Genomic DNA, 24382 nt, shown 5'->3' with positions numbered 1-24382 from the left:
GCTATTCAGTCTAATTCATCTGGCGTTATATAACATTTATTTTTATAAACTAGGCTGTTGGGGTGGGGGCACAACTAATGTCACTTTTCATGCAGAAATTGCCTGGCAACAGTCGGCTAAATTTATACTTCGTGTGTGCATGACTTGATCGGTGAACCGATGGGGGCGATGACGTCACGGTGCTTATTTACTGGAGGATTTGACTTCGGATTTCAGTTTTGAAGAAATAAAAAAGTAGGATGGGAGGAGGATTCTCCCACAGCACCACATTCTGTTGTAGGCCTATACACAGCAGGTTATTTAAAGTACCATCTGTGCCAACAGGTGTATGGGATCATCCCCAAATATATGCGTAATGGTGCAGAAATAGCACAATGCCATACAAACAAACAAAAAAACATTATTTTAATTCTTACAATTACATGCATCAACATGGTCGTTTTGTGAAAGTGTATGTTATAATCAGCAGCCAAACCTACACATATAAAGCACGTTTGTGCAATTTGTTTTTTACAGAAGTGATAATCCCCATAAAGAATAACAAACTGGGCTTAATGTTCTTCTGGACTCACCACAGAATTACATCCTGTTTAGGTAGATATTTTATCCAAAACTAGATTAAATATAACGTGTCCTTCATCTTTCCATGACTACAGTGTCCGTGTATATAAATATATAAATAAATAAGTGTGTGTGTGTGTGTGTGTGTGTGTGTGTGTGTGTGTGTGTGTATATATATATATATATATATATATATATATATATATATATATATAATGTATGTATATATATATATATATATATATATATATATACATATACATATACATATATATATATATATATATATATATATATATATATATATATATATATATATATATAAATATATATAAAATGTATGTATATACATATAGGCCTACATTAGTAACATTTAACCTTGAGTTTTCTTCTTTTATTTTACATGCATATAAAATCCACCACTAATAATAATAATAAAAAAAGTCCCAGTATGGTCGGGAAAAGTAAAACGTAATATGGGCTCGAGGAAATGCCGAGGAAGCGGTGTGTGGTGGGGAGGAGGCTGTGGGGATCCCCATCTTCCAACCCAGTGACTTTCATTGAGAGAGAACATGTCTGGTTTTAATTCTTTGAAAGAGGTTTACTAAACCTCAACATATTGCGCGACTTAATTCTAACCAAGCTAGTCATGTGCTAAGCAGTATCTTAGTTTGAGTCTTAACCAAATCTAAAACCACCATCCACAATTATTTCTCAGTTAACTGAAATAACTAGCATTTCCTCCCAGAAGGTCCACAAGCTGACTGTGCATTTAAGCGCTAAAGAAAAACAAACACACACACACACACACACACACACACACACACACACACACATTGCAATTGCAAATTCAGTAAATGCACACAAAAAACGCAGGTGAAATACTTAGGCTTGTATTTCAATTACATTCTGTGGTAATTAGATGTGTTTAAACGCATCCCTGCACCTTAGCCTCAGCCGGCAAATGAGAAAAGTCCACCGGGTGAAAATCAGCTGATAAACTCTGACGTGGTGTCGATGAGCTCAGTAATGCAGTTCCTGCAGAGCTCGGTGAGGAGCGCGCACACTCCCGCCACCTCCTGCCAGCAAAGCGCGAGCCACCGCAACATTTCTGCAGGAGCGGGCACGGAGACGCCGGCCAGCGCGGACACCGCTTTAGTGGAGAGACTCGCGGTGAAACAGTCTGAGGGGAGAAAGTTCGGCACGCACAGGCACGCGCACACCAGCAGGACGAAACTCCACCGGCTCCGGAAGAGACGCGGGGGGCCAGTGCGAGCCGCCGGCGACCGGAGAGCGCCGCCCTCGTGCGGAGCGCGCAGCGCGTCCACGTCTCCCAGACGCACACGGTCCCAATCGTGCACGTCGAAGCTTGGCACGAGCGCGCCAACGTCCACGTCCGTGCGCGCGGGCAGCGGCGTCTCGCGAATGGCGCGCACCTTCTCGCGGAAGTCCTGCATGCACTGCAGGAAGGTGAGCGGGTCGGAGAGCGAGCGAAATGACTCGGCGAGCCGCAGCGCGCGCTGCTGTTCCTCGAGCGCCGAGCGGAGCTGGTTGATCTCCGGGTCGAAGGTTTGCATGACCGCGAGCTTTAGGGTTTCAAAGTCCGACAGGATCTCGCTGCGCTTGTGCTCGAGCGCGCGGAGCAGCTTGTCGAAATACTCCGCGACTCGATCCACGTCTCGCGAGGCCATCTGCAGCGCTTTTTTCTTCGCCCCCTCGAGCGCTTCCAGGCAGGAGAGCACCTCTGCGCCTTTCCAGCTCTCCACGGCACGGTGCAGCTCCTCGAAGGCGACCTTCTCTCGCTCGTACGCCTCCTCTAGCGCGCAGAACTTGTGCCCTTTGTGTTCTCCTGTAGTGGCGCAAAAGCCGCAGATGAGCTTCAGGTCCGTGGCACAGAAGATGTTGAGGGGTTGCCCGCTGTGAGCGCGACACTGAGACATTCTTGGGCTCGCACGGATCTTGTTGTACTTCTCCACGATGCTGCGCAGGGAATAGTTAACTTGCAGGCTCGAGATGCCGTTGTGCGCGGTCTCCTTTCGGCACGTCGGGCATTTGAACGGAGGTCTCCACACTGGACTTCGGTTATCCTCCAGGATGCCTTCCAGGCACTTCCTGCAGAAACTGTGTGAACACGGCAGCACACGTGGGTCCTCGAAGAGACAGCAGCATATTGGGCATGTCAGGTCCTCCTCCAGCAGATCCATCGCGGGCTGGAATGAAAGATTAAATCAGCATGAAAGCGGGTCAGCGAGTGTAAAACAGATCAAATCGATGCCACTCATTAGTGCCTAATATGCATCTCACTCTGATGCTGAAGCCTAGCTGATTGTGTTAACCTATGGCATGTCACATATTCTTTGAATTCCGGCCAATAAAAGAAACAAACAAACAAAAATGCCACAAATGATTAGACTGTGTCTCTAAAGTTGCTTCTCCATGCAGAATGTCTGGCTGGGAAAAGAAAAAAAAACCTGTACATAAGACTGAGGAACTCAGCTCTAAAACAGCTGAGTAAGGTTCACGTCGAGTGCATGGTTTATGAATGGTTCTTTCCTGAACTACATCTAGTTCTAGTGCGCAAAACAGACAGCATAATCATCTTCAGAGACGCGACTACATGGACAGCGCGTAATGATAACAGGAACGCTGTGCTCTCCGGTCCCAAGTCCACTGCGCCCTGACACTTCGCCTGGGGATATCCAAGAACCCGCTCATCCTGCCGCGCGTCTCCCCACGACTGTGCTTCAGAGAGAGAGAGAGAGAGAGAGAGAGAGGGAGAGAGAGAGCTGCCGATAAGGTAGCAACTGATGACTGTCATGGAGGAAAACGTCAGCAACTGGACCAAAACACTCACACACACAGGCGCGCGCGCGTCCTCTGAGCTCAGTTACTTTTACTGCAGTGCGCGACGCAATCGTGGCGCTTGTTGCTGTGCAGACTTCGCGCTTACCAACTGAGGAAACTTTAACCGTTTCAGGTCTAGACACTAAGATCCAGAGTGTTTAAACATGTATTCACTCAATGAACAAATGTATAACACCGGTATATATGCAGACATTTTATTTGGAAGTTATTTCGTAGTTATAGCCTAGTAATAGTTTATATGTTATAATAATCAAGCGCAGTGGCATCACCTCCTACTCCACTGAAAACGTGTTTTTCGTCTCTCTGTAGCATTAAACATTAAAGGCAGAGGATTCCTTCTTTTCTGGTTGGGGTGGGTGGGGGGCTGTTGCTATGCAAAAACATCACAAAGTGAGAAATATCCCTCCACTCACCCTCGGGCTCACTCATCAGCATTTCTACACGTGCGGTGCTATACGCAGGGTTAGGTTTAATCCATCTAAGCGCACATAAATCATCTGGTGCGCGTTCATAAGCCTGCGGAGTAATCATCTCAGTTATTTATTTCTCCAACTGCTGCATCATGGTACTACAGAGCAATCAAGTGCTACAAACAGCTGAGAGAGAGAGAGAGAGAGCGCGCGCGCGCGCCGCGTCACTCTCCATCGCGCCATGTGTCAGGAGCCCGCGCAGCGTCCGTGTCCAATAGCTGGCGTGTCACGTGTGAAAATATTTTGACCTCGTTATTTTTCTTCCTCCTGTTTCCATGCCGCCAGTGAGAGCTCCGAGAGCGCGCGCTCTGAGCGGAGGGAGGCCTCCTCTGATTGGTCGAACCGCAGAGGACCTGTGACGGTCGATACCGCGGCGCGCCGCTAGAGGGCAGTGCGGCGCTGCAGCCACAACCGTCCCTACACATTCCCCCTGTTTTTTTTTTTTTTTTCCTAAGGGCTTCCGTGACGCGTCTAATGACACTTCCGGTTTTTTTTTTTTTTTCCCTCGAGTAACGCTAAAGCTGATATGGCCGCAATGTTTACGTGCTGTCTGGGCTGCTGTTGTGGTGATGGCGGATCCGATCATAAACCTCTTAAAGAAATGCCCACCGTTCAGCTCGACACGCACCACATGGGTACGAACGACTAACCGGTTACCGGCTATAATAACGAATAAAAAAACAAATAAACGAGTTAGCTTCAACACTGTGATCATCAGGCAGCTGGATAGACAGCTAGATCGACAGAGTAGCCATCTTGAAGTGTTTATAAAACCGTGTTTGAGTGATAATAGAGTAGCAAAGTGACTCGATTTGCTTTAACTCCTCTACTAAAGTGTGTTTTCTGCCTGCTTTAGCTAGTAGCGATAACTTGCTAACAACGACGTTGCCTTAGAAACCGTATTCCATAACCAGCCCTTGAGTGTCTGTAAATCTAATCCATTACACGCGATACGGTACATCCAGCTCCCGGTGTGGTGGCTGTAGTGAAATACATACCCAGTGAGGGAGAGAGAGAGAGAGAGAGCGGAGTGGTGGTGGTGGTGTGTGTGAGCGCGGTGTGTGTTGCTCCTGCAGGCGCGGATGTGGTGGTGGTGAAGAGCGGGAGGCGGATCTGTGGGAGCGGAGCATGCCTCGCCAACGCCCCTCTCCACCAGAACAAGAGCTACTTCGAGTTCAAGGTCCAGTCCACGGGTGAGTAAGCAGCCACATGAGGACCAACAACCGTGACTGGGATCAAACAGTTTCATGCGGTGGTGTTAGTGATAAGAACAGGGGTGTGAGGATACACTCCGGTCATGATTCAATTCAATTCGATTCCCGGAATATTTTGAACAACATTTTAATAAAAAAAAAAGAATACTGAAAAGACTAATGTTTTTAATTTCCTGAAGGATAAACAATGCAAAACAATATGCATGTTTCTCTGTATAAAACTAAATCCTAAAAAATTGCTATGAACAGAGCTTTACTTTTGTAAGCAAAAGTACTACAGGTTCACCACACAGTACCTTAAAAATAAGTAAATACATGTATAAGTTACACCCCAAAAATTTGATTGAATAAATAAAATCTCTGACCTGAGGAAAATGATCAATTGAAACATAATGAGCTCCATAGCAGCGGCCGAGGCATCATTTTACCCGGAGATAGAGCTCCAAAGTCGGCTAAAATGCCCGTCACGTTAGACCTAGATGTTTGTACTGCACTGCCACTTTAATTCCACTCAGGTATGCTATCAGGTATATCTACACTGTTTACAATGTTTATATATTTATTCTTATTATTATTTCATTTATAATCAGGGCTTGAATTTTGGCGCGGGATTGCGGGGATTGCGCATAATTTAAACCATTCCCGCAAGTTTAACTTTTATAATGCGAGAAATGTAGCCTATTAGTGTGTGTTTAATTGATTGTGCCCAGCAAGGGTCAGTAAAAAGCAGTCTGGAAAACTATGCTGTGGAATTTTTTTTACTGGATATTTATGTGCATGCATAACATTGGCACTAAATAAAGCCATGTAAAATTTACAAAAGTGTGCAAATTAGGACTGAAAATGCTGTTTGATGCTGCTTGTGTAGGTGTGTGGGGTGTCGGGGTGGCCACACAGAAGGTGAATCTAAACCAGATACCTTTGGGTCGAGACAGTCACAGTTTGGTGCTCAGGCACGATGGATCTGTCTTTCACAACAATGAAGAGAAGAACTGCCTGCCAGCTAACAGTGTGCCTCAGGAGGGAGATGTTGTGGTAAGAATGTGGCAATTTTGCAACAGCAAGTTTAGTCTGTTTTGGGGGAAAGAATGTGGACTGTACATAAGTATTTCATTCCAAAATGCAGTATATCCATTTTTGGCATTTTTTCGTAACAAAGTTTTTATTATTTTTTTTTAATTAGACTTGCTGAACAATTATCCAATATTGTTTAAATGTATTTAAGCACAGGCATGAGTAAGAACACACGTACACATTTCACATATTCACATTTTCAATATTAACTTTTTTGTATATAAACAATTTTTGTTTGACAAAATTCAATATATCTATTTTATATACTTTCACATTTTCTTCTTTTCTTTTCAAGCTTCTTTTCTTTGATGCTTACATTCAGGGCTGCTTTGGGGAAAAAAATGTAAAATTCTAACGTTCCAGTAATCCTTCATGTTCATAAAACTGAAAAATGTCAACATGGTTTTATGCTGACAGAGCTGAGGTGAAACAGGTTATTTAGATAAAGCTCTCAGGCGCTCAGATTTCATTCTGCAGAGATACGGTATATCACACTATATTAAAGAAACAGACATGGTGGAGAGCAAGTTTTGAGAAGAAACTCCTTTTTTAATCCCCTCAACAAACGAGTTGGCTTGTAATGTGACCAGCCCAACAGAGACCTGTATAGAGTTACCATTTGTTTACTTAGCTAAAGCCATTGCTACAGTCATGATCTCAATCATGACCTCAGTCATGGAAATGGAAATGATATATCTGCAAATAGACAGATTGAATAAAGAAGTCATTAGATTAGCAGTGTAGTCTTTAATGCTTGTTTGATCACTGGTTGTTTAATGTTGTGTTAAAGCTAATGGCTGAAAACACAGCAGCCTAAGTTTTCCCAAGGATTCTATAAATTAATTCTGATGTTATGGTTCATGTTTGCATGTTTTTCAGGGATTAACCTACGACCATGTGGAACTGAACCTGTATCTGAATGGGAAGAACATGCAGTGCCCAGCCTCAGGCATTCGAGGGACTGTGTTCCCTGTAGTTTACGGTTGGTTAAATATATATGTTTTCCTATTCCTGTGTCCAGTTGTGGTCTGGCAGAAGAGGTTCAGAGAGAACAGAAATGCTAATGTAGACTAGCAGGAAAAATAGTTACATATAAAAGATAAAATTGAAAATTGAAAGCATTAATAGAAGCTGATGTGCTAAATCAGAGTGTATTTTGGAGCCAGTGGCAGATACCAGAAAGTGAGTAATGATCTGAAGAATGTTCTATTGACACATACTTTTATTTATTCACAAACACTTCCATCCAAAGCGAACTACTTCTAAGATACAGTGCAAACACACGTTAAAGCTGTTTTACCCAAGGGCACAACAATGGCTCTCTGATGGTACTGAGCCTCCACTGCCCAGGTTATGACTGAAAGTCGTGTTTGATTCTCTGTGTTGCAGTGGATGAGAGCGCTATCTTAGACTGCCAGTTCAGCGACTTCTACCACACTCCTCCTCAAGGTTTTGAGAAGATCCTGTTTGAACAGCAGATCTTTTGAGCCGTCTGCTTCACATGCACTTGCAGAGAAGCCGTTCCTCAGGGCTTTAAGGAAAGTGCTGATGGTGGAAAGGGTGTTGCACTGCTCTGTCGTATTGTTTATGCCTTCTCTGTTGCTGCCATAGTCCACAGGAGACAAGCCAGGTGTTTGTATGTGAGAAGAAATCTTTATCCATCTCAAAAAGTGCTCACACAGTCAGCCATAAACATGAATGTCAAATTAAGTTTTTTTTTTTTTTTTTTTTTTTAAATGTAGCCTGTATTATAATTTGACCCTCCAGGGTCTGGGGTTCAACCCTGAGCTCCGGTTATTGTCTATTTGGAGGTTTGCACATTCTCCCTGAGGTTCTCCTCCAGACTCTCTGGTTTCCCTAAATTGTCCATATGTGTTCGATTCAAGGTGTATTGCAGAATGGCTCTCAGTGTTCCCTGGATAGGCTCTGGATCCACTGCACCCCTGACCAGGATTATGCGGTAATTGAAGATGAATGAATGACAGAATGAATTATTTTCTAAGTTTTCGTGTAATTTAATATACCTAGGACAGGAACTTTTATTTATTTTTTATATTTTTTGGAAATGTTACATTAACCAACTCTACAGTAAGTGAAGAGAAACATAAATGTTCTCTGGTGTAAAAAAAAAACATGACTGATGTCTTTTGGTTAGCACTATTTATGCATAATTAAAGAAAACAACCAAACTGTGTACTCTCAAAATTCCAAATAAAAATGAACTCAGTGTATGGAATCTAGTATGAAGTTTTGTATACGTATAGATTCATTCGAACTTCAGTAAATGTTAATAGTGGAAAAAAAATGAAGCAATTTTTATGACCAAGAACAAACAATACAAGTTAATGATTATTGTCGTTACATTTCTTACATAACACACGAGATACAGAGTCAGTTTTGTAGGCTATTCCAGGCCTATACCCTTCCACCTGTGATGGCTTGAGAATCTGAAGCAATTAAAGTCTGAAGTAATAATGACCATCAGTAAAGTGTGATTATTGGTACACTGGTTCACCCTTCTTTCTATGCAATGCCTTTGTTTCTTATTCCTTTTCTGGGTTAAATAAATGCTGCCGTTTCTCCTCTGAGGAACTACCACATGATCAGCCATACCATTAAAACCACTGACAGGTGAAGTGAATAACACTGATTGTCTTGTTACACTGGAACCTATCAAGGGGTGGGATGTATTAGACAGCAAGTGAACAGTCAGTTCTCAAAGTTGATGTGTTGGAAGCAGAAACAATGGGCAAGCATAAGGATCTGAGCCACTGTGACAAGGGCCAAATTGTGGTGGCTAGATGACTGGGTCAGAGCATCTCCAAAACGGCAGGTCTTGTGGGGTGTTCCCGGTACGCAGTGGTTAGTACGTATACCAGAAGTGGTCCAAGGAAGGATAACGGGTGAACTGGCGACAGTGTCATGGGCTCCCAATTCGAGCTATGATTTGGGCCATGATAGAAAGGTGTCAGAACACCCAGTGCATCGCAGCTTGCTGCGTATGGGGCTGCGTAGCTGCAGACCAGTCAGAGTGCCCATGCTGACCTCTGTCCACTGCCAAATGTGCCTACAATGGGTACATGAGCATCAGAACTGGACCATGGAGCAATGGAAGAAGGTGGCCTGGTCTGATGAATCACGTTTTCTTTTACATCATGTGGAAGGCCAGCTGCGTGTGCGTCGCTTATGTGGGGAAGAAATGGCACCAGGATGCACTATGGGAAGAAAGCAAGCCAGCAGAAGAAATGTGATGCTGTGGGCAATGTTTTGCTAGGAAATCGTGGGTTCATGTGGATGTTACTCTGACACGTACCACCTACCTAAACATTGTTGCAGAGCATGTACACCCCTTCATGACAATGGTATTCCCTAATGGCAATGGCCTTTTTCAGCAGGATAATGTGCCCTGCCACACTGCAAAAATTGTTCAGGAATGGTTTGAGGGACATGACAAAGAGTTCAAGGTGTTGCCTTGGCCTCCAAATTCCCCAGATCTCAATCCGATCGAACATCTGTGGGATGTGCTGGACAAGCAAGTCTGATCCATGGAGGCCCCACCTCACAGCATACAGGACCTAAAGGATCTGCTTCTAATTTCTTGGTGCCAGATACCACAGCACACCTTCAGAGGTCTTGTGGAGTCCATGTCTCAACAGAGCAGAGACGTTTTGGGGCACAAGGGGGACCTACACTATATTAGGCAGGTGGTTTGCTGATTGGTGTGTGTGTGTATGTGTGTGTATGTGTATATATATTTGGATATATTGAAGTGCTGAGAACTGAGAAGTGAACTACTCCACCTTTCTGTCCCCTCAATACTGATTAATACTATAACTGGGTAAAATCACCAATTTACTAGTTGTAATTATTACTAATATAATTTTTTATAGTATTACAATTATTTTCAGTTTAAATGATTTGTTTCCACAGCAGCACTAAAACAACATGGCAGGAAAGTAGTAGGCAATTCAGCTACAAGTCGAGTGGCTTTATTGTCATTTCAACAATATACAGCTAGCTAGTAAACAGTGAAACAAAACAACATTCCTCCAGGACGAAGGTGCTACATAAAACAACACAGAACTACAAGAAACTACATATTACTACATAAAGTGCATGTGCAAACAGCACAAGTCAGTACAAAACTACTAAAACAGTACAATAACTAAAACAGGACAATAGGCACAGTAAGAGACAGTGCAGCACTAACCAGTACACAGTTCTAGTATGAAAGTGTCAGAAATAACAGTAGTGCAAAAGAATAACAATATAATAAATTGCTGTGAATGTAAACATAACATACTATGACATAGTATTCAGCAGATAAGCTTATACTATATATGGACATAGCAGTTATTGGGGTAGCAACCAGGTGGAGAGTATAGTAATGAAAAGAAATTATATACAATATTTTTAATAAATAAATTTTATAAATACAGTTGCCAAGATGGACACAGAAAGAGGCACTGAAGGTGAACTAAAAGAGCTTTGTGCTATTTTGGTAACTTCAAAAACTGCAGTAAAGGAACACCAGAAAACTGTCTAATACAGCTGACCAGGGGGCATCCTTAAGGTGCTCAAACCAGCTCAGCTGGATCCTCCCAATTCGGAGGAGTGGCTGCTCTACTCCGAGGCTGTCCTGGATTGCTGAGCCTCATACTATCACTGAGATTAACACAACAACCTCATTTTGGTCAGTACCCACAACTCGTGACCACAGGTGAAGATAGTGAGGGGCACTGACCAGCAAACAGAGAGCTTCTTCTGCAAACTGAGCTCCTGTTTCACCAACACAGACAGCCAGTTGTGTCCTGCAGGATTACAAACCACGCCCCTTACAAGGCACGCCCACTATTACAAGTTACACCCACAGCAAACAGGTAAAACACAGGGTTAGGGTTACGGTGGAGAGGGCGTGGGAATGTAGTGTAGTGTGATTTGCTAGTGGGCGTTCCTTGTAGTAGGCGTGTCTTGCAATGGGTGTTCCTTGTAGTGGGCGTTCCTTGTAGTGGGCGTGGTCTGTAGCCTTGCAGGACGCAGACAGACACTTATTCAGACAGCGACTGTAACACTGCTGCTATCCGTTTGTCAGTCTTTGAATTATGTCTCAAATTATGTGCGCTCAATCTTGCAAATATTTGTCTGGATTACATTTTTATAATTATTTATTATAGAATAAAATCCATAAAACCCTGCCATATATTTATACAACCCGGAACCCGTCTCATGTAGTCTTTCACAACACCGGAACTGCTGAAAAGTGAACTTGTTTCCTCGGGCTTTATATAAGTGAAACACCAATTGTTTACAGGCGGTTTGTCCTGCACTAGTTTTTAAACATAAATATTCCGAGTCAGCAGTAAGTTATATCCCTCTGTGGTGACAGCTAAGAAATATTGTCCACAGGCGTTTTTGTTTTGCGGAAAACAGGCACTTTCTGACGTGTTGAGTCCCAGACGACTCCTTATTGGACATAGCGTGCACTACACAGGGTGCAAGAAGGCATTACTGGATAACCTTAAGCTCATCCGTAGACTCTGTGAGATCAGATACCTCATTACAAAACGACTACTTTGTGTTAGACGGCGAAATTGCTGATAGAATTCTTCGTTTTACTTGTACATTAATGTAAACTCTGTAACAAGTATGCAGCTGGGGAAGTTTTTGTACTTTTAATAAATGAGCAGATCTGCAATAGCATTTGACATGCCGAAGTAAGGCGTTTTGGAAAAAAAAAAAAGGTTGTAAGGTACTTTAAGGTTTTGTCCTTTATCTTGTAACAGTAACAGTAATTGCAAAGCCTGATATCTGTATCAGCATGAGTTTGCGGATTGTGCTGCACGTGCACAGCTGTGTCCGGCTCGTGTCCACGCGCCAGGTCCACGAGCTCTCCTCCCTGCGCCGGGTCTCCCTGCTGCCGGACAGGAAGCGTCTGGGGCTCCTGTATCCGTTCAGCAGTCTGGAGGCGCACCTGTCACCACAAATAGACAAGACACGCTTTCAGCTCTTCCAACCCGACCTGGAAGCCCTCGAGTGGGCAGAGAGACTTTTCACTCCATCACCTAAACACCAGATAGCCTACTCCTCCTCAGCTGTGCGCATAGACCACATGCCTGACCTCACACAGCCAGAGGTGAGGGGCAAGACCAGATTATTCAGCTGCTTAAAGGAAAACTCCTCTCAGAAACACATCAGATATGTTTAGAGTAGAATATATTTGTGATGTGCATAGTGCTTTCCAGTGCTGCTTTGTTTGGTTGGTGCTGTATTTTTGTTATTCCTGTGAGAATTTAAAAGTAGTGTCACACAGACATCACATTGCTAGTGTAGTTGTAGTGACATTTAATGGGAGAGAAATTAAAACTATCTAAACTATAAGTGACAACAGGCAGGTTTCACTGCTATATGACACAGACTCAGCTAGTTAGTGATCTATAAATGGTGTTTGATGGTGGTATTAGCTGAAAGTTGAGGCTTTGGAACCTGATGTGTTTGAGCAGAGTGTACAGAAGAAGAGGTGAGAGAGCTGGACAGAATAAAGAATTAAAGCGCTGCTGCATTGCTCTCCTTAGGTAGAGATAGAGCAAGGGCTAAATCCCACTGGCACCACTCATCAGCGGGTAGTCACCCAGCATTCTGGGTAATATAGGAAACTGTTAACCAAAGTGAAAATGGACCAACATGTTGATTAAAAAAGAAAAAAAAATCTCAAATTTCATTACAAAATGATTCTTGGATGCCACTGAAGATCGCATGTTAATTATAAAGATTAATCCACGGTGGATTTTTCCCTCTATATATAGTTATGCATGTATATTATATAAGAATACATATATTATTACTGTATTACTGTTTTGTTGTAAGGAAGACCTTATTTGTGTGTGCGTGTGTTGATCTGCAGGTGTGTTTCATAGGCAGGAGCAACGTTGGCAAGTCCTCTCTCATCCGGGCCCTGTTCTCTCTCGCACCAGAGGTTGAAGTACGGGTTTCCAAAACACCAGTAAGCAAACAGACTTTTAAATTAACATTTCATTGCTTTATGGATTTTTTTTCTCACCTCTACTTCCTTTTTTTCTGTGGTTTGTGCTGAGGCATTCAGTTTTTCTGATTGTGTTATGTAGGGGCACACAAAAAAGCTGAATTTCTTCACAGCGGGGAAAGCGTTCACTCTGGTCGACATGCCTGGATATGGATACAGAGCCCCAGAAGACTTTGTAGAAATGGTCGAGCCTTACCTTCAAGAGCGAAAAAAGTAGGTGTCATCAGAATCCCTGAGAGTTGGCGTGAGCAGGAATGGATATGTTTGTGATATGATGGATATGTTATGTTCTTTTTTTTGCCAGTCTTATGAGGACGTTCTTGTTGGTGGATGGAGGGGTAGGGCTACAGAAGTTTGATTTGGTAGCTGTGGAGATGTGTGAAGAGTTTGGCATTCCCTATGTGGTGAGTGTTTTCGTCTCTCGTGCACCAACTGTGAAAGGCCAACAGGTGGCAGCAGAGTACAGCGCAACATCACTACATTGCTTATGAATACAGTATTTCTTATTGGCATGAGAATATGATTTTAAGATTTTGATGGAAGCAGTTCTGTAAGTCACTCTGGATAAACAGATCTCTTAAATACTGAAAATATTAAATAATATTGCTTTATCAAGTTACACACGTAGTTGCCCACCATGTGTATTTATGTACTGGAATTTTAAAAATAAGGCCACATTAGTGTGACACTGTTATAAATATTGTATCTGTTGAATATATTTTATTGATTGATTGATTTTAATTCGGTTTTGTCTCTGTTTGAAGCTGGTGGTGACTAAGATAGACAAAACACGTCAGGGGGCTCTGCTTTCCCTCCTCCTGCAGCTCCATGATTTTATCAAGGATAAAACAAACACGTGTTTCCCCCAGCCCTTTCTTGTGAGGTAAAAGATAAGCACGTATACACACAGATGAATATGGATCATATTCATAACATATTCTTGGATCAATATCCCTTTGCTGTGTCTAGAGCAAGATTTCTTTTTACCAGTTACTGCCATCTATTGTCATCAGCATTTTCATCCTTCTCCCTCAACCACTCAGTCACTTGACCATCCCTCCAGATGCACAAGTCGCTTATGTAAAGTTGCATTTCTGTTCATTAACTGTTAAAAAAAATTGCTTAATTGGGAAAATATTGGGATAGCTTGTTGGCACAACAGGTAGCATTGCTTCTTCACAGCTCCAGGGTCCTGGGTCCGTTTCTGGCATTGGTTGACTGTCCGTGTGGCGTTTTGCATGTTGTCTCATTCTCCAGGTTCCTCCCACTGCTCAGAAACATGCCACTAGGTGGACTGGCTAAGATAAATTACCCCTAGGTGTGATTGAGTGTGTGAATGGTGCCCTGTGATGGACTAGCATCCATCCAGGGTGAATTCCCACTTCACGCACCTCTTGTTCCCAGAAAAGCTATTATTAGTGGTTACTGAATGTGGGTAAATGGCAGAGAAATTGAGAAAAAAAATTGCTTTAGTTGATCATTTAAAGATTGTTTAAAGGCTAAATGAGTGCTCAGTGTATCAAGCCCTTGAAAAAATCTTTCCAAAACACCCCTAATAAAAATGACCTCAATTCCTTAGGTTTTGGAAAATTTGGAAATTTATTTATTTAAAGGTAAAATGCCTCATTTTCAGACATTTTTTGTATTTTTTTTCATTCAGTTTTAATTCCTTAGTGTCTATGAAGTGCATCTCAGGTGATTTGTGTGTGTGTGTATGTGTATGTGTGTATGTGTATGTGTGTGTGTATATGTATGTATATATATATATATATATATATATATATATATATATATATATATACATACAGTTAGGTCCGGAAGTATTTGGACAATGACAGAGTTTTTGTGATTTTGCCTTTATACACCACCACAATGGATATGAAATAAAACAATCAAGATGTGATCAAAGTGTAGACTTTCAGCTTTATTTTAAGAGGTTCCACAAAAATATGGCATTTACCATTTAGGAATTACAGCCATTTCAAACAAAGTACTTCTATCTTCAGGGGCTCAAAGGTATTTGGACAATTGACTGACAAGAAGTTAATTGATCAGGTGCGTTCCATTCCCTCATTACTTCAAGATAAATGAAGCACATAAAAGGTCTGGTGTTGATATCAGGTATTGAGTTGGCATTTGGCAGCTGTTCGACTGGAGCTACCAATATGAAGTCCAAGGAGATCTCAATGCAAGTGAATGAGGCCATCATTAGAATGAAAATAACAAAAGAGACCTATCAGAGAGATAGAAAAAACTTTAAGAGTGGCTAAATCAACCATTTGGTACATTCTTAAAAAGAAGAGCTCAGCACCATCAAAAGGCCTGGAAGACCATGAAAGAAAACTAAAGTGGATGATTGAAAACTAAAGTGGATGCAAAACACTGGTAACATTCAAGAACAGGAAAGCCAGATTAGACTTTGCCAGAAAGCATCTAAAAAAGTCTCCCATGTTCTGGAATAAGATTCTTTGGACTGATGAAACCAAGATTAACTTGTACCAGAATGATGAGAAGAAAAAAGTATGGTTAAAGAAAGGAACAGTTCATGATCCAAAGTATACCACATCATGTGTCAAACATGGTGGAGGCAGTGTTATAGCATGGGCATGTATGGCTGCCAATGGAACGGGCTCATTGGTGTTTATTGATGATGTGACTGCTGACAGAAGTAGCAAGATGAATTCTGAGGTGTATAGGGCCATACTCTCTGCTCATGTTCAGCCAAATGCTACAAATGGATAATGACCCTAAACATACTGAGAAAGCAACTCAAGACTTTTTGAAGGCAAAGAAATGGAATATTCTTCAATGGCCAAGTCAGTCGCCTGATCTTAACCCAATAGAGCCTGCTTTTCATTTACTGAAGACAAGACTGAAGGCAGAAAGACCCACAAACAAGCAGCAACTGAAGGTGGCTGCAGTGAAGCCCTGGCAAAACATCTCCTTGGTGATGTCTATGGGCTCCAGACTTCAGGGAGTCATTGATTAAAATTATGGTTATATTTACAATTATGTCACTTTGTCCAAATCCAAATACCTTTGAGCCCCTGAAAATGGAAGTACTTCATTTAAATGGCTGTAATTTCTAAATGGTAAATGCCATATTTTTGTGGAACCTCTGAAAATAAAGCTGAAAGTCTACACTTCGATCACATCTTGATTGTTTTATTTCAAATCCATTGTGGTGGTGTATAAAGGCAAAATCACAAAAACTCAGTCATTGTCCAAATACTTCCAGACCTAACTTATATATATATTTTAAACTAAAAACCATGTGTATATTGACTTTAAATTTCATTTACATTTTATAAAATGTAATCCAGTGCTATACCATAATGTTGCTGTCTGTACTGATGCATCTGAAGGGATGTCAAGTAATTCAGGAGTGGCAGTGATTTGATTCATAGACATGTTGTTCTAGGAACAGCAAAGGGATGTTTCTCAGGGAATAAGTCTGACTTAAATAAATCATGTTCACACATACACAGGAGAGCAGGGCTATACTATCACATACTTCACAAACAGTTCTTCACATAATTTGTAATGTCTTTTAGATGTGTACAAAATCGTTTGCTTTGGTGATAAAGCCCATTCTGTGGTTCTCTCAGGTTAGAGAACCTGGCTTGATTTTTACACAGGATATACAGAGTTTCCAGTTTGTGGGAGAAATCAGGAAGTATAAATGGATCAGATAGTCACTGATAAGATTGAACAATATGATGATAAGATAAAATTGAACAATACGATGTGCACGCATTCAGACTCACAGAATCACACCATGCCTGTTTTAGTGCATGAAAGTAACATTTATCACCAGACTAGGAATCATATAATGACTAGGAATCCTGCTTTGTTCTTAGTAGAAAACATACTAACTAGCTACTTATGCTTATATGTACTTATACTTAAACATATACCAGTAGTGGCACACACCCCATACACATGCTAAACTCTCTGTGTACTGAGGTAGTACCACCTATCAAATAAAGAAAAGCATTGACATTCAGGCAAGTAATTTCAGTACGAATCAGATATTGTTAAATTTGAGCCTGTGTGGAGAAGGATGTCGATATTTATAATCATATGCTTAGATTGCCAACAGTGATTTGAGCTCTATAATCATTGTCCCATTCTCTTTCTTTCTTTCTGTTTTTCCTTGCCCTCTTTCTCTCATCATGCTTCAGTTCTGTGCACTACTCAGGCATACACCTCTTCAGGTGCTTCATAGCACATGTGACAAGAAACCTCCAGCTGAGCTCCAAACCCACCTGAGATCCATATAAAGGGAAAAAACACAAATGACAAGAGACTATGCTGATCTGATCCAGACGTGCCAACATCTGTGTTTTGGCAGCTGGCAGAGGTGCTGGCAGACGTGCCAACATCATCTGCCTGGGTTTCGGCAGCTGGTAGCTGTTCAGACCAAGCCTGGGTCAAAGCATTTTTTGACTCCTTGCTTTGGCAATATGGGCGATACCTGAAAACTCTGAAAACAAATAAAGGTTCTACCTTTTTAGCAAGACAAAAGCTAACCCCAATCAATCTTGAATTCTTTCTCTACTGTTATAGTTTTATATAATATATGATGGCATATGCTTTAGAAAACCCATACCACATCTGATCTCATAGCTCTGACTGTGAATTACTATTAGAGGGTTTATAGAGTGAACATTTTCATTCATACTGAACAAATTATACAGTCTGCAGAATGTAGGAGGCTTAGCATTTGCATTGCATTTCTATTTGCATTGAAAATCTGATTTAAGTTCAAGATTAAAATAACAAATACCTGAGACCCAGTGCTCTGTCAGAAAACTCTGTTCTATGCAACTAAGTTTTATGAGCTGAGCTTATGTACACCTTAAGTGATTTACATTTCCATAGTACTGAATGGGGAGGACCTTCAGAGGAGATGCTTCAGAACCAACAGCTAAATATGGCAGTAATTTTTCAGTAAATGTGTGTGTGAAACTGTGTATATGTGTGCCAGTAAGAGGGTCAGAGAATGACAGCTTTCCCCGGTCCCAGTCCAGCTGCACTCTGATCGTCTGAAGCTTTTGTTCTAATGAGAAGAGACTGTGTGGTTGTGGTGTAGAACCTCCTCCATAGTTGCCATCATAATACCACAAATACCAGAGTCCATTTCTGGAGTTTATATCTCCCTTCCTCTGAGCAGACTCTGTCATCACACCCAGTGACCAGGCTGCACAATCTCCAACTTCAACATCCCACCAGTGTGTCCCTGAGTTAAAGCCCTCAGAGCCCAGGATGCATAAGCAAGCATCTAGTCTCTCTGGATTGTCTGGCAGCTTCTGCTCCTCTTCCCTTATTCTCACAGTGGTCAGATCATCAGATACAATGAGAAGCGGATGAGCAGTGTTTGGGTCCAGTGTTATAGGCACTGAGAAAAACATAACAAAAGGTAATAAACAACAAACAGTGTGTAATAGCAATGTAAAAGTAAAGCAATGAGAAAATAATGTAAGCTAACATGAATACTATTCTAAGTTTACTTGAGTTGATATCTATGCTATTTTTGATATTTTAATATTTATTTTAGGAAAGAGTCCTGACTGCAGGAAGGAAGAGTGGTGCCCCCCTCCCATAAGTATTGGAACAGCAGGGCCAGTTCTTTTGTTTTTGCTATACACTGAAGACATTTGGCTTTGAGATCAAAAGATGAATTTGAGACAGTAAATCAAAATTCCAGCTTGTATTTCCTGATATTTGCATTGAGTTGTGTTAAACAACACCTTTTGTTTGAACCCTATTTTAAAGCTGAGAAAACGGGGAAAATTGATCACAGCCATTGCACAAGCATTGGGCATAGCAAATACAACAATTTGGAATGTGCTGAAAAAGAAAGAAACCCCTGGTGTACGAATGACCAGACATCGAACTGGTCTGCCAAGGAAAACAACAACAGTTAATGACAGAAACATTATGAGAGCTGTGAAGAAAAACTCAAAAACAATAAAGTCAGTGACATCACCAACAACCTCCACAGGGCAGGGGTGAAGTTAACACAATCCACCATTTGAAGAAGACTTCATGAGCAGCAATTTATAGTATATAAGATGCAAACCACTCATCAGCAGTAATAATTGGAAGGCCAGATTGGACACAAAGAAATACAGAGATGAGCCACAAAAGTTCTGAAACCAAAATTAACCTCTACCAAAGTGATAGAAACCCCAAAGAAAGGATCTGCTCATGATCCAAAACGTACGAGCTCATCGGTCAAGCACAAGAGGTAGTGTCATGGCTTGGGCTTGCATGGCTGCTTCTGGAACGGGCTCACTAATCTTTATTGATGATGTAACTCATGATGGAAGTAGCAGAATGAATTCAGACGTCAACAGAAACATTTACAGAGAAATTGGGAGGAACTTCATCATGCAGCAAGACACACACTGCCAACACAACAAAGGACTTCATCAGAGTAAAAAAAATGGAAACCCAATTGAGCATGCACTTCACCTCCTGAAGAGGAGACTGAAGAGAGAAACTGCCCAAAACAAACAACAGCTGAAAGAATCCGTGATACAAGCCTGGTAAAGCATCACAAAAGCAGAATGCAACAGTTTGGTGATATCAGTGGGTGACTGGCTTGATACAATTATTGCAAGCAAGGGACATGCAACCAAATATTAAGTGTTATTTACTTTCATTTACTTTGGGTGGTCAGTGTTCTACATTTTTTAAACATATCTAGATGTAAATATCAGGAAATGAAATCTGAAATTCTGATCTATTGTTTCATATTCATCTTTTGATCTCAAACCCGAATGCCTTCAGTTTATAGCAAAATCACAGGAATTGATCTTGACAATCCAGTACATTCAGAGGCGACTGTATATCTGCGCTTCATTAATAGCAGCCTACTTAATTGTCTGTTTTCTTCAGTTTGAGACAGAGCAATGGAGAAGTTCAGATTTTGTAGACATCCATCAACATGCAACAGCTTCCAGGATTTTTTTTAGAAGGTGGCTGCTATTTGAGAACTGTCATGAAGGTGAAAGGTGCGTTCAGAGATAAGCTTAGTTATAAAAGATAAGTTGTACACAGTGACATAAAGACACAAACTCCAAATTGTTGGTGCCACAAAAGCATTTCCTTGATGCTCACAATCAATTGGCTGGACATTAATGACAGGACAAAAAACACACCTGCTTCTTCACCTTCAGCAAATAAAATAGAGATTGATTTTAAATGTTTATAATGAAATATTTGTTGCGTTTAATTGAATAGAAATTGTAACATTGCATATTATAAAGCAATAATAAAGTTAAGTTGTTTGTTTAACACACTGGATAAACCTAATAAGCCAAACCACCCGTCAGTTGGCTAGAGGGCGCAACTGAGTGAACGTGTATATAACAATCCTAACACACACAAAGAAAAAGAAGAGATAAATTATATTACTGTATTGGACAGCATCCTGCATCTTCTCCCAGACTCTGAACCTCAGGTTGGACAGATGTTTTGCCACATGGATCAGTGCTCCTGAAAGCTCCTCTGGATGCTGCAGTGTGCACTGAGCTCTGCAAAAACATTCAGGATTCAGTGTTGCTGTGGGTTTGGATTCAGAAACACAGAGAACGAGAGAGACAGGAACCACATCACTCACCTTTTCACTGTGGCCTTGTAGTTCTGTAAAACAGCAAAGTAAATATCAGTGGATATGATTTACATTTTTACACGACTGAAACATGATGTTTCTGATGATGGCAAGAAGTTTTACTTTCTCACAATATAAATACTGACTAAATGATCCTCACTTGTAAGAACGAGACGTCTTCAGCTCTCATCTCCTCTTCTATGGCTCTGATTGTGTCTGAAAGAGATGATATGTCTCTGCTCAGCTTCTCAATCTTCTCCTTCATCATCTGACTCTTCTGCTCCGCTTCTTCTCTCAGTGCAGTGATCCTGGCTGCCTCTTCATCTCGTAGAAACTGGTGAAGCTTCTTAAACTCCTCCTTAATCTGCCACTCTGTGTGTTGGACCTGAATCTGCAGTGAAGAGGAAATCAAATGACATATATCTGAATACGCAATAATGCAAAATGCTATTATAATCAAATTATTGTTATTGTTTTTAACCTTTATATGTTCTGCAGTCTGACTCCAGTTCAGTTTATAGTCTTTAATGTTCTCCAGTTTCTCCTGTAGGAGTTTTAGTTCCTTCTTGATCTCCTCCTGAAACAAGTCAGCACACTGCATGAAGACTGTGTTTGATATATTGAAACTCCTGGGCTATCCAACCAGGGGCCACCATCCAAAAGCTGAAGGCACTACACCTTTGTACCTCGTATGGCTGTTAAAATCTAGCCTAGCTTAAATTAGAGCTTTACATTTAGCTTCAGCTGTCATCGGTTAATCAATAAGCAACTGATAATCTGCTAGGTTTGTTAGTCTTGGTTAACAACCTTCCTTATAGTGTTTATAATATAGTGTTTCTCATATTGAAGCTATACACTATAGTCAGCAAGATTTCACTCATCCTATATCTGTGTAAGACAACATGTGCCTGCAGCACACTGCATTAAATCATACTTCAGTTAATGTTGACATCAAACATCTGAATGGGGGTGAAATGTGATTTCAGTGACTTGTTGTATGGTTGTCGGTGCCAGTGGGCTGGTTTGAGCATTACAGAAACGGCTGATCTCCTGAGATTTTCTCGCACAATAGTCTCTAGCGTTTACACAGAATGGTGCAAAAAAATCTGAGGGCAAAATGCCATGATGATGAAAGAGGCCAGAGGAGAATGGTCAGACTAGTTCAAGCTGACAGGAAGGCTCAAATAACCACTCTTTAGAACCATGGTGAGCAGAAAAGCATGTTGAGCAGAATGCACAACACATCTAACAGCAGAAGACCATATCAGGTTCTACTCCTGTCAGACAAGAACAGGAATCTGAGGCTACAGAGGGCACAGGCTCACAGAAAATAGGCAGTTGAAGATTGGAAACGGTGCCTAGATGCCTGGGCATATTCCTGCCTCACACCCAGTGATCTTAGGATAGGCTTCGGATTACACTGTGATCCTGACCAGTATAAGGTGGCTACCCAAGACGAATGAATGAATGATGAATGAATTATTTAGGACATAGCTCAGAGGGTTGGAAAGTCTAATAATTTGTACCTTTATGGAGTATTAATAAAGCTTCCATTAAGCATTTAAGAAATTCATTTAACTTTTGAAATGTAAAGCACAGCTTTTAAAGAATATCTAGGACCCCTTTAATGTGTCCAAACTAGGATTCAACATTCTTGTATTTTTCTATACAGCTGCACTGTAGGTACTGAATTTAAAGTGTTTAACAGAATGAAGAAGTTTATAGAGAAGATCATTATGAAAAGCTGAATCTTATAGGATGTGGGTACACTGCTTTAGTTTAACGTGGAAGTTCCGCTTCTGAGTCACAGTTAAGATTTTGGTTATCTAAATATGCAGTAATAGTGAAAGTGGACTCATACATTTGTTAGGTTTATTACGGTGTATTTTATTAATAATCACCAACAACAATTTGAGTTTGTTGAATTTGAAAAAGCTTCAAATCAAAATTTTATAACATTTTCAGATTACCTTACCTAATAAAAGTACTTTATATTTACCTTACAGTCAGGTATTGCCTCATCAATGGGGCAGAATTTGTGGTCGGTGTGTTTTCTTGAAGTTTGACACACCACACACACCGGCTGTTGATCATCCAGACAGAAGAGATTGAGTTTCTCACTGTGCAAACTGCAGACTGTTTCAGATGCTGGTGAAGATCTCTGACTTCTCTCCTGTAAGAAAGTCTCACACAGGTTTCTTAAAGCAAAGTTTATGGGTAGATGACTCAGGGAGGATCTTTTCCTACAAACGGGACATTCTCTGGATCCTTTGGTCTCCCAGTACTGCTCCAGACACGCTTTACACACACTGTGACTGCACTGCAGGAGAACTGGATCCTTGAAGATTTCAAAGCACACAGGACAGGAGAAATCCACTTCTGAAAACTTAGAAGCCATTTTCTTTTGCTGATGGTATTCTTTACCGGTATGGTTGTAGTCAGACTTTCACTTTCACTTCTGGCAAAGTAAACATAATCTTACTTTCCAGATCAGCATATTCCCCGAAACAGGTACAACCTAAAAATTTTGATGCTGCAGATCCTTACCCTCCCCTGGTAATTCAAGTCTCTGATCTGTTTTCTTTCTTTTTTTTTTTTTTCCTCAAGGCTTGAGAATGTACTTGCAGGATTGTGAAAATCATCATGTCAAGATGAATCATGTTTATAGTTATATAAACATGGCCTGATGATATTCACAATCCTGCAAGTACACTCTCAAGCTTTGAGCAAAAATAGGTGGAATGGCATTTGTCATGACAGAGTAAGTGTTTTAAAAATCTGCCAAGATGCTGAAGCAAAAACCACTCATCCAGTACAATCAGGTTTTGCCATGGATTATGGATATATAACTGGATTATAACTGTTACACATCTGGATTTGTTGTTAAACCAGGCTTACACTGTATGATTTTGGCATGATTTAGTGTCTTTGTACATCACATATGAGGACTTATTTTTTTGGTTGCACTTTGCAAAGGTCAGTATAAACTGGGTCAAAGTTGAATTTGAGTGAACTGTGAGTGCAGTTCCAATGCATCCAATCCATAGGGAACATTTAGTGTGACAGTGCTAGCAGTATTGTATCCGTTGGGTACAGTGGGGGCAGTCGTGGCCTAATGGTTAGAGGCTCTGACTTGTAACCTAAAGGTGAACCTGAAGGTCATGGGTTCAAGTTTCAGGTCCGGCAGGGATTGTAGGTCGGGGGAGTGAATGACCAGTGCTCTCTCCCACCCTCAATACCACGACTGAGGTGAGACCCTTGAGCAAGGCACCGAACCCCCAACTGCTCTCCAGGCACCGGAGCAAAAAAGGCTGCCCACTGCTCCGCGTGTGTGTTCACAGTGACTTGGCCACAAGTCACTTCATTATCACTATTTAAAATATTTATATAAATATGTTTACTTTCTCTCTCTTTTTATGACTAAGATAGACAGAACTTGACAGACCTTCTTTCTTTAGCTTAAAACAAGGATGCGTTTTTCCCAACCCTTCCTTTTGAGCTGAAAGATAAACACATAAACATGCAGTAGAACATGTTC

General features: G+C 41.2%; 4 protein-coding genes across 6 annotated transcripts; 2 read left to right on the top strand and 2 right to left on the bottom strand.

Moving 5' to 3' along the window:
- Nucleotides 1-891: 891 nt before the first annotated feature.
- On the bottom strand, nt 892-4369 carry trim13 (tripartite motif containing 13). Of its 3 annotated transcripts, none has more exons than XM_053234373.1 (2): nt 2866-4369; nt 892-2771 (listed from the first exon to the last, which is right to left on the bottom strand). In XM_053234373.1, exon 2 carries the CDS (start codon nt 2763-2765, stop codon nt 1551-1553), a length of 1215 nt encoding a protein of 404 aa, XP_053090348.1. In that variant the 5' UTR covers nt 2766-2771; nt 2866-4369; the 3' UTR covers nt 892-1550. The 3 variants fall into 3 exon arrangements, with proteins under 3 accessions (XP_053090348.1, XP_053090349.1, XP_026802926.3); XM_053234374.1 differs by having other exon boundaries at nt 3039-4369; XM_026947125.3 differs by having other exon boundaries at nt 3840-4369.
- Nucleotides 4370-4380: 11 nt separating this feature from the next.
- Nucleotides 4381-8662, top strand: spryd7b (SPRY domain containing 7b). Its single transcript, XM_026947128.3, has 5 exons — nt 4381-4531; nt 4973-5089; nt 5979-6145; nt 7064-7166; nt 7574-8662. Exons 1-5 carry the CDS (start codon nt 4423-4425, stop codon nt 7669-7671), a joined length of 594 nt encoding a protein of 197 aa, XP_026802929.2. The 5' UTR covers nt 4381-4422; the 3' UTR covers nt 7672-8662.
- A 2760-nt stretch (nt 8663-11422) lies between these two features.
- On the top strand, nt 11423-17765 carry gtpbp8 (GTP binding protein 8 (putative)). Its single transcript, XM_026947283.3, has 6 exons — nt 11423-12317; nt 13086-13184; nt 13306-13436; nt 13528-13627; nt 13988-14106; nt 17408-17765. The coding sequence occupies exons 1-6, from the start codon at nt 12003-12005 to the stop codon at nt 17493-17495; spliced, it is 852 nt and encodes a 283-aa protein (XP_026803084.3). The 5' UTR covers nt 11423-12002; the 3' UTR covers nt 17496-17765.
- Nucleotides 17766-18070: 305 nt separating this feature from the next.
- LOC113547076 (zinc-binding protein A33-like) lies at nt 18071-23321 on the bottom strand. The gene is made up of 6 exons (XM_026947282.3): nt 22844-23321; nt 21326-21421; nt 21005-21235; nt 20854-20876; nt 20649-20767; nt 18071-18624 (listed from the first exon to the last, which is right to left on the bottom strand). Exons 1-6 carry the CDS (start codon nt 23240-23242, stop codon nt 18074-18076), a joined length of 1419 nt encoding a protein of 472 aa, XP_026803083.1. The 5' UTR covers nt 23243-23321; the 3' UTR covers nt 18071-18073.
- Between the last annotated feature and the right edge of the window lie 1061 nt (nt 23322-24382).

This window comes from Pangasianodon hypophthalmus, chromosome 5 (genome assembly GCF_027358585.1).
Source record: "Pangasianodon hypophthalmus isolate fPanHyp1 chromosome 5, fPanHyp1.pri, whole genome shotgun sequence".
NCBI lineage: Eukaryota > Metazoa > Chordata > Actinopteri > Siluriformes > Pangasiidae > Pangasianodon > Pangasianodon hypophthalmus.
The sequence above is the reverse complement of the archived record's forward strand: the minus strand, read 5'-3'. Positions and strand labels throughout refer to the sequence as shown.

What these genes read in the sequence shown, in the direction of transcription:
- trim13 (XM_053234373.1), bottom strand. Translation starts at nt 2,765, where the DNA reads ATGGATCTGCTGGAGGAGGACCTGACATGCCCAATATGCTGCTGTCTC.
- spryd7b (XM_026947128.3), top strand. Translation starts at nt 4,423, where the DNA reads ATGGCCGCAATGTTTACGTGCTGTCTGGGCTGCTGTTGTGGTGATGGC. An exon ending in GCTCGACACGCACCACATGG is followed by an intron (nt 4,532 to 4,972) that starts GTACGAACGACT and finishes TTGCTCCTGCAG; the next exon opens with GCGCGGATGTGGTGGTGGTG. An exon ending in CTCAGGAGGGAGATGTTGTG is followed by an intron (nt 6,146 to 7,063) that starts GTAAGAATGTGG and finishes CATGTTTTTCAG; the next exon opens with GGATTAACCTACGACCATGT.
- gtpbp8 (XM_026947283.3), top strand. Translation starts at nt 12,003, where the DNA reads ATGAGTTTGCGGATTGTGCTGCACGTGCACAGCTGTGTCCGGCTCGTG. An exon ending in TACGGGTTTCCAAAACACCA is followed by an intron (nt 13,185 to 13,305) that starts GTAAGCAAACAG and finishes TGTGTTATGTAG; the next exon opens with GGGCACACAAAAAAGCTGAA. An exon ending in AGTTTGGCATTCCCTATGTG is followed by an intron (nt 13,628 to 13,987) that starts GTGAGTGTTTTC and finishes CTCTGTTTGAAG; the next exon opens with CTGGTGGTGACTAAGATAGA.
- LOC113547076 (XM_026947282.3), bottom strand. Translation starts at nt 23,242, where the DNA reads ATGGCTTCTAAGTTTTCAGAAGTGGATTTCTCCTGTCCTGTGTGCTTT. An exon ending in AGACTGCAGAACATATAAAG is followed by an intron (nt 21,236 to 21,325) that starts GTTAAAAACAAT and finishes TCTTCACTGCAG; the next exon opens with ATTCAGGTCCAACACACAGA. An exon ending in AAGACGTCTCGTTCTTACAA is followed by an intron (nt 20,877 to 21,004) that starts GTGAGGATCATT and finishes GCTGTTTTACAG; the next exon opens with AACTACAAGGCCACAGTGAA.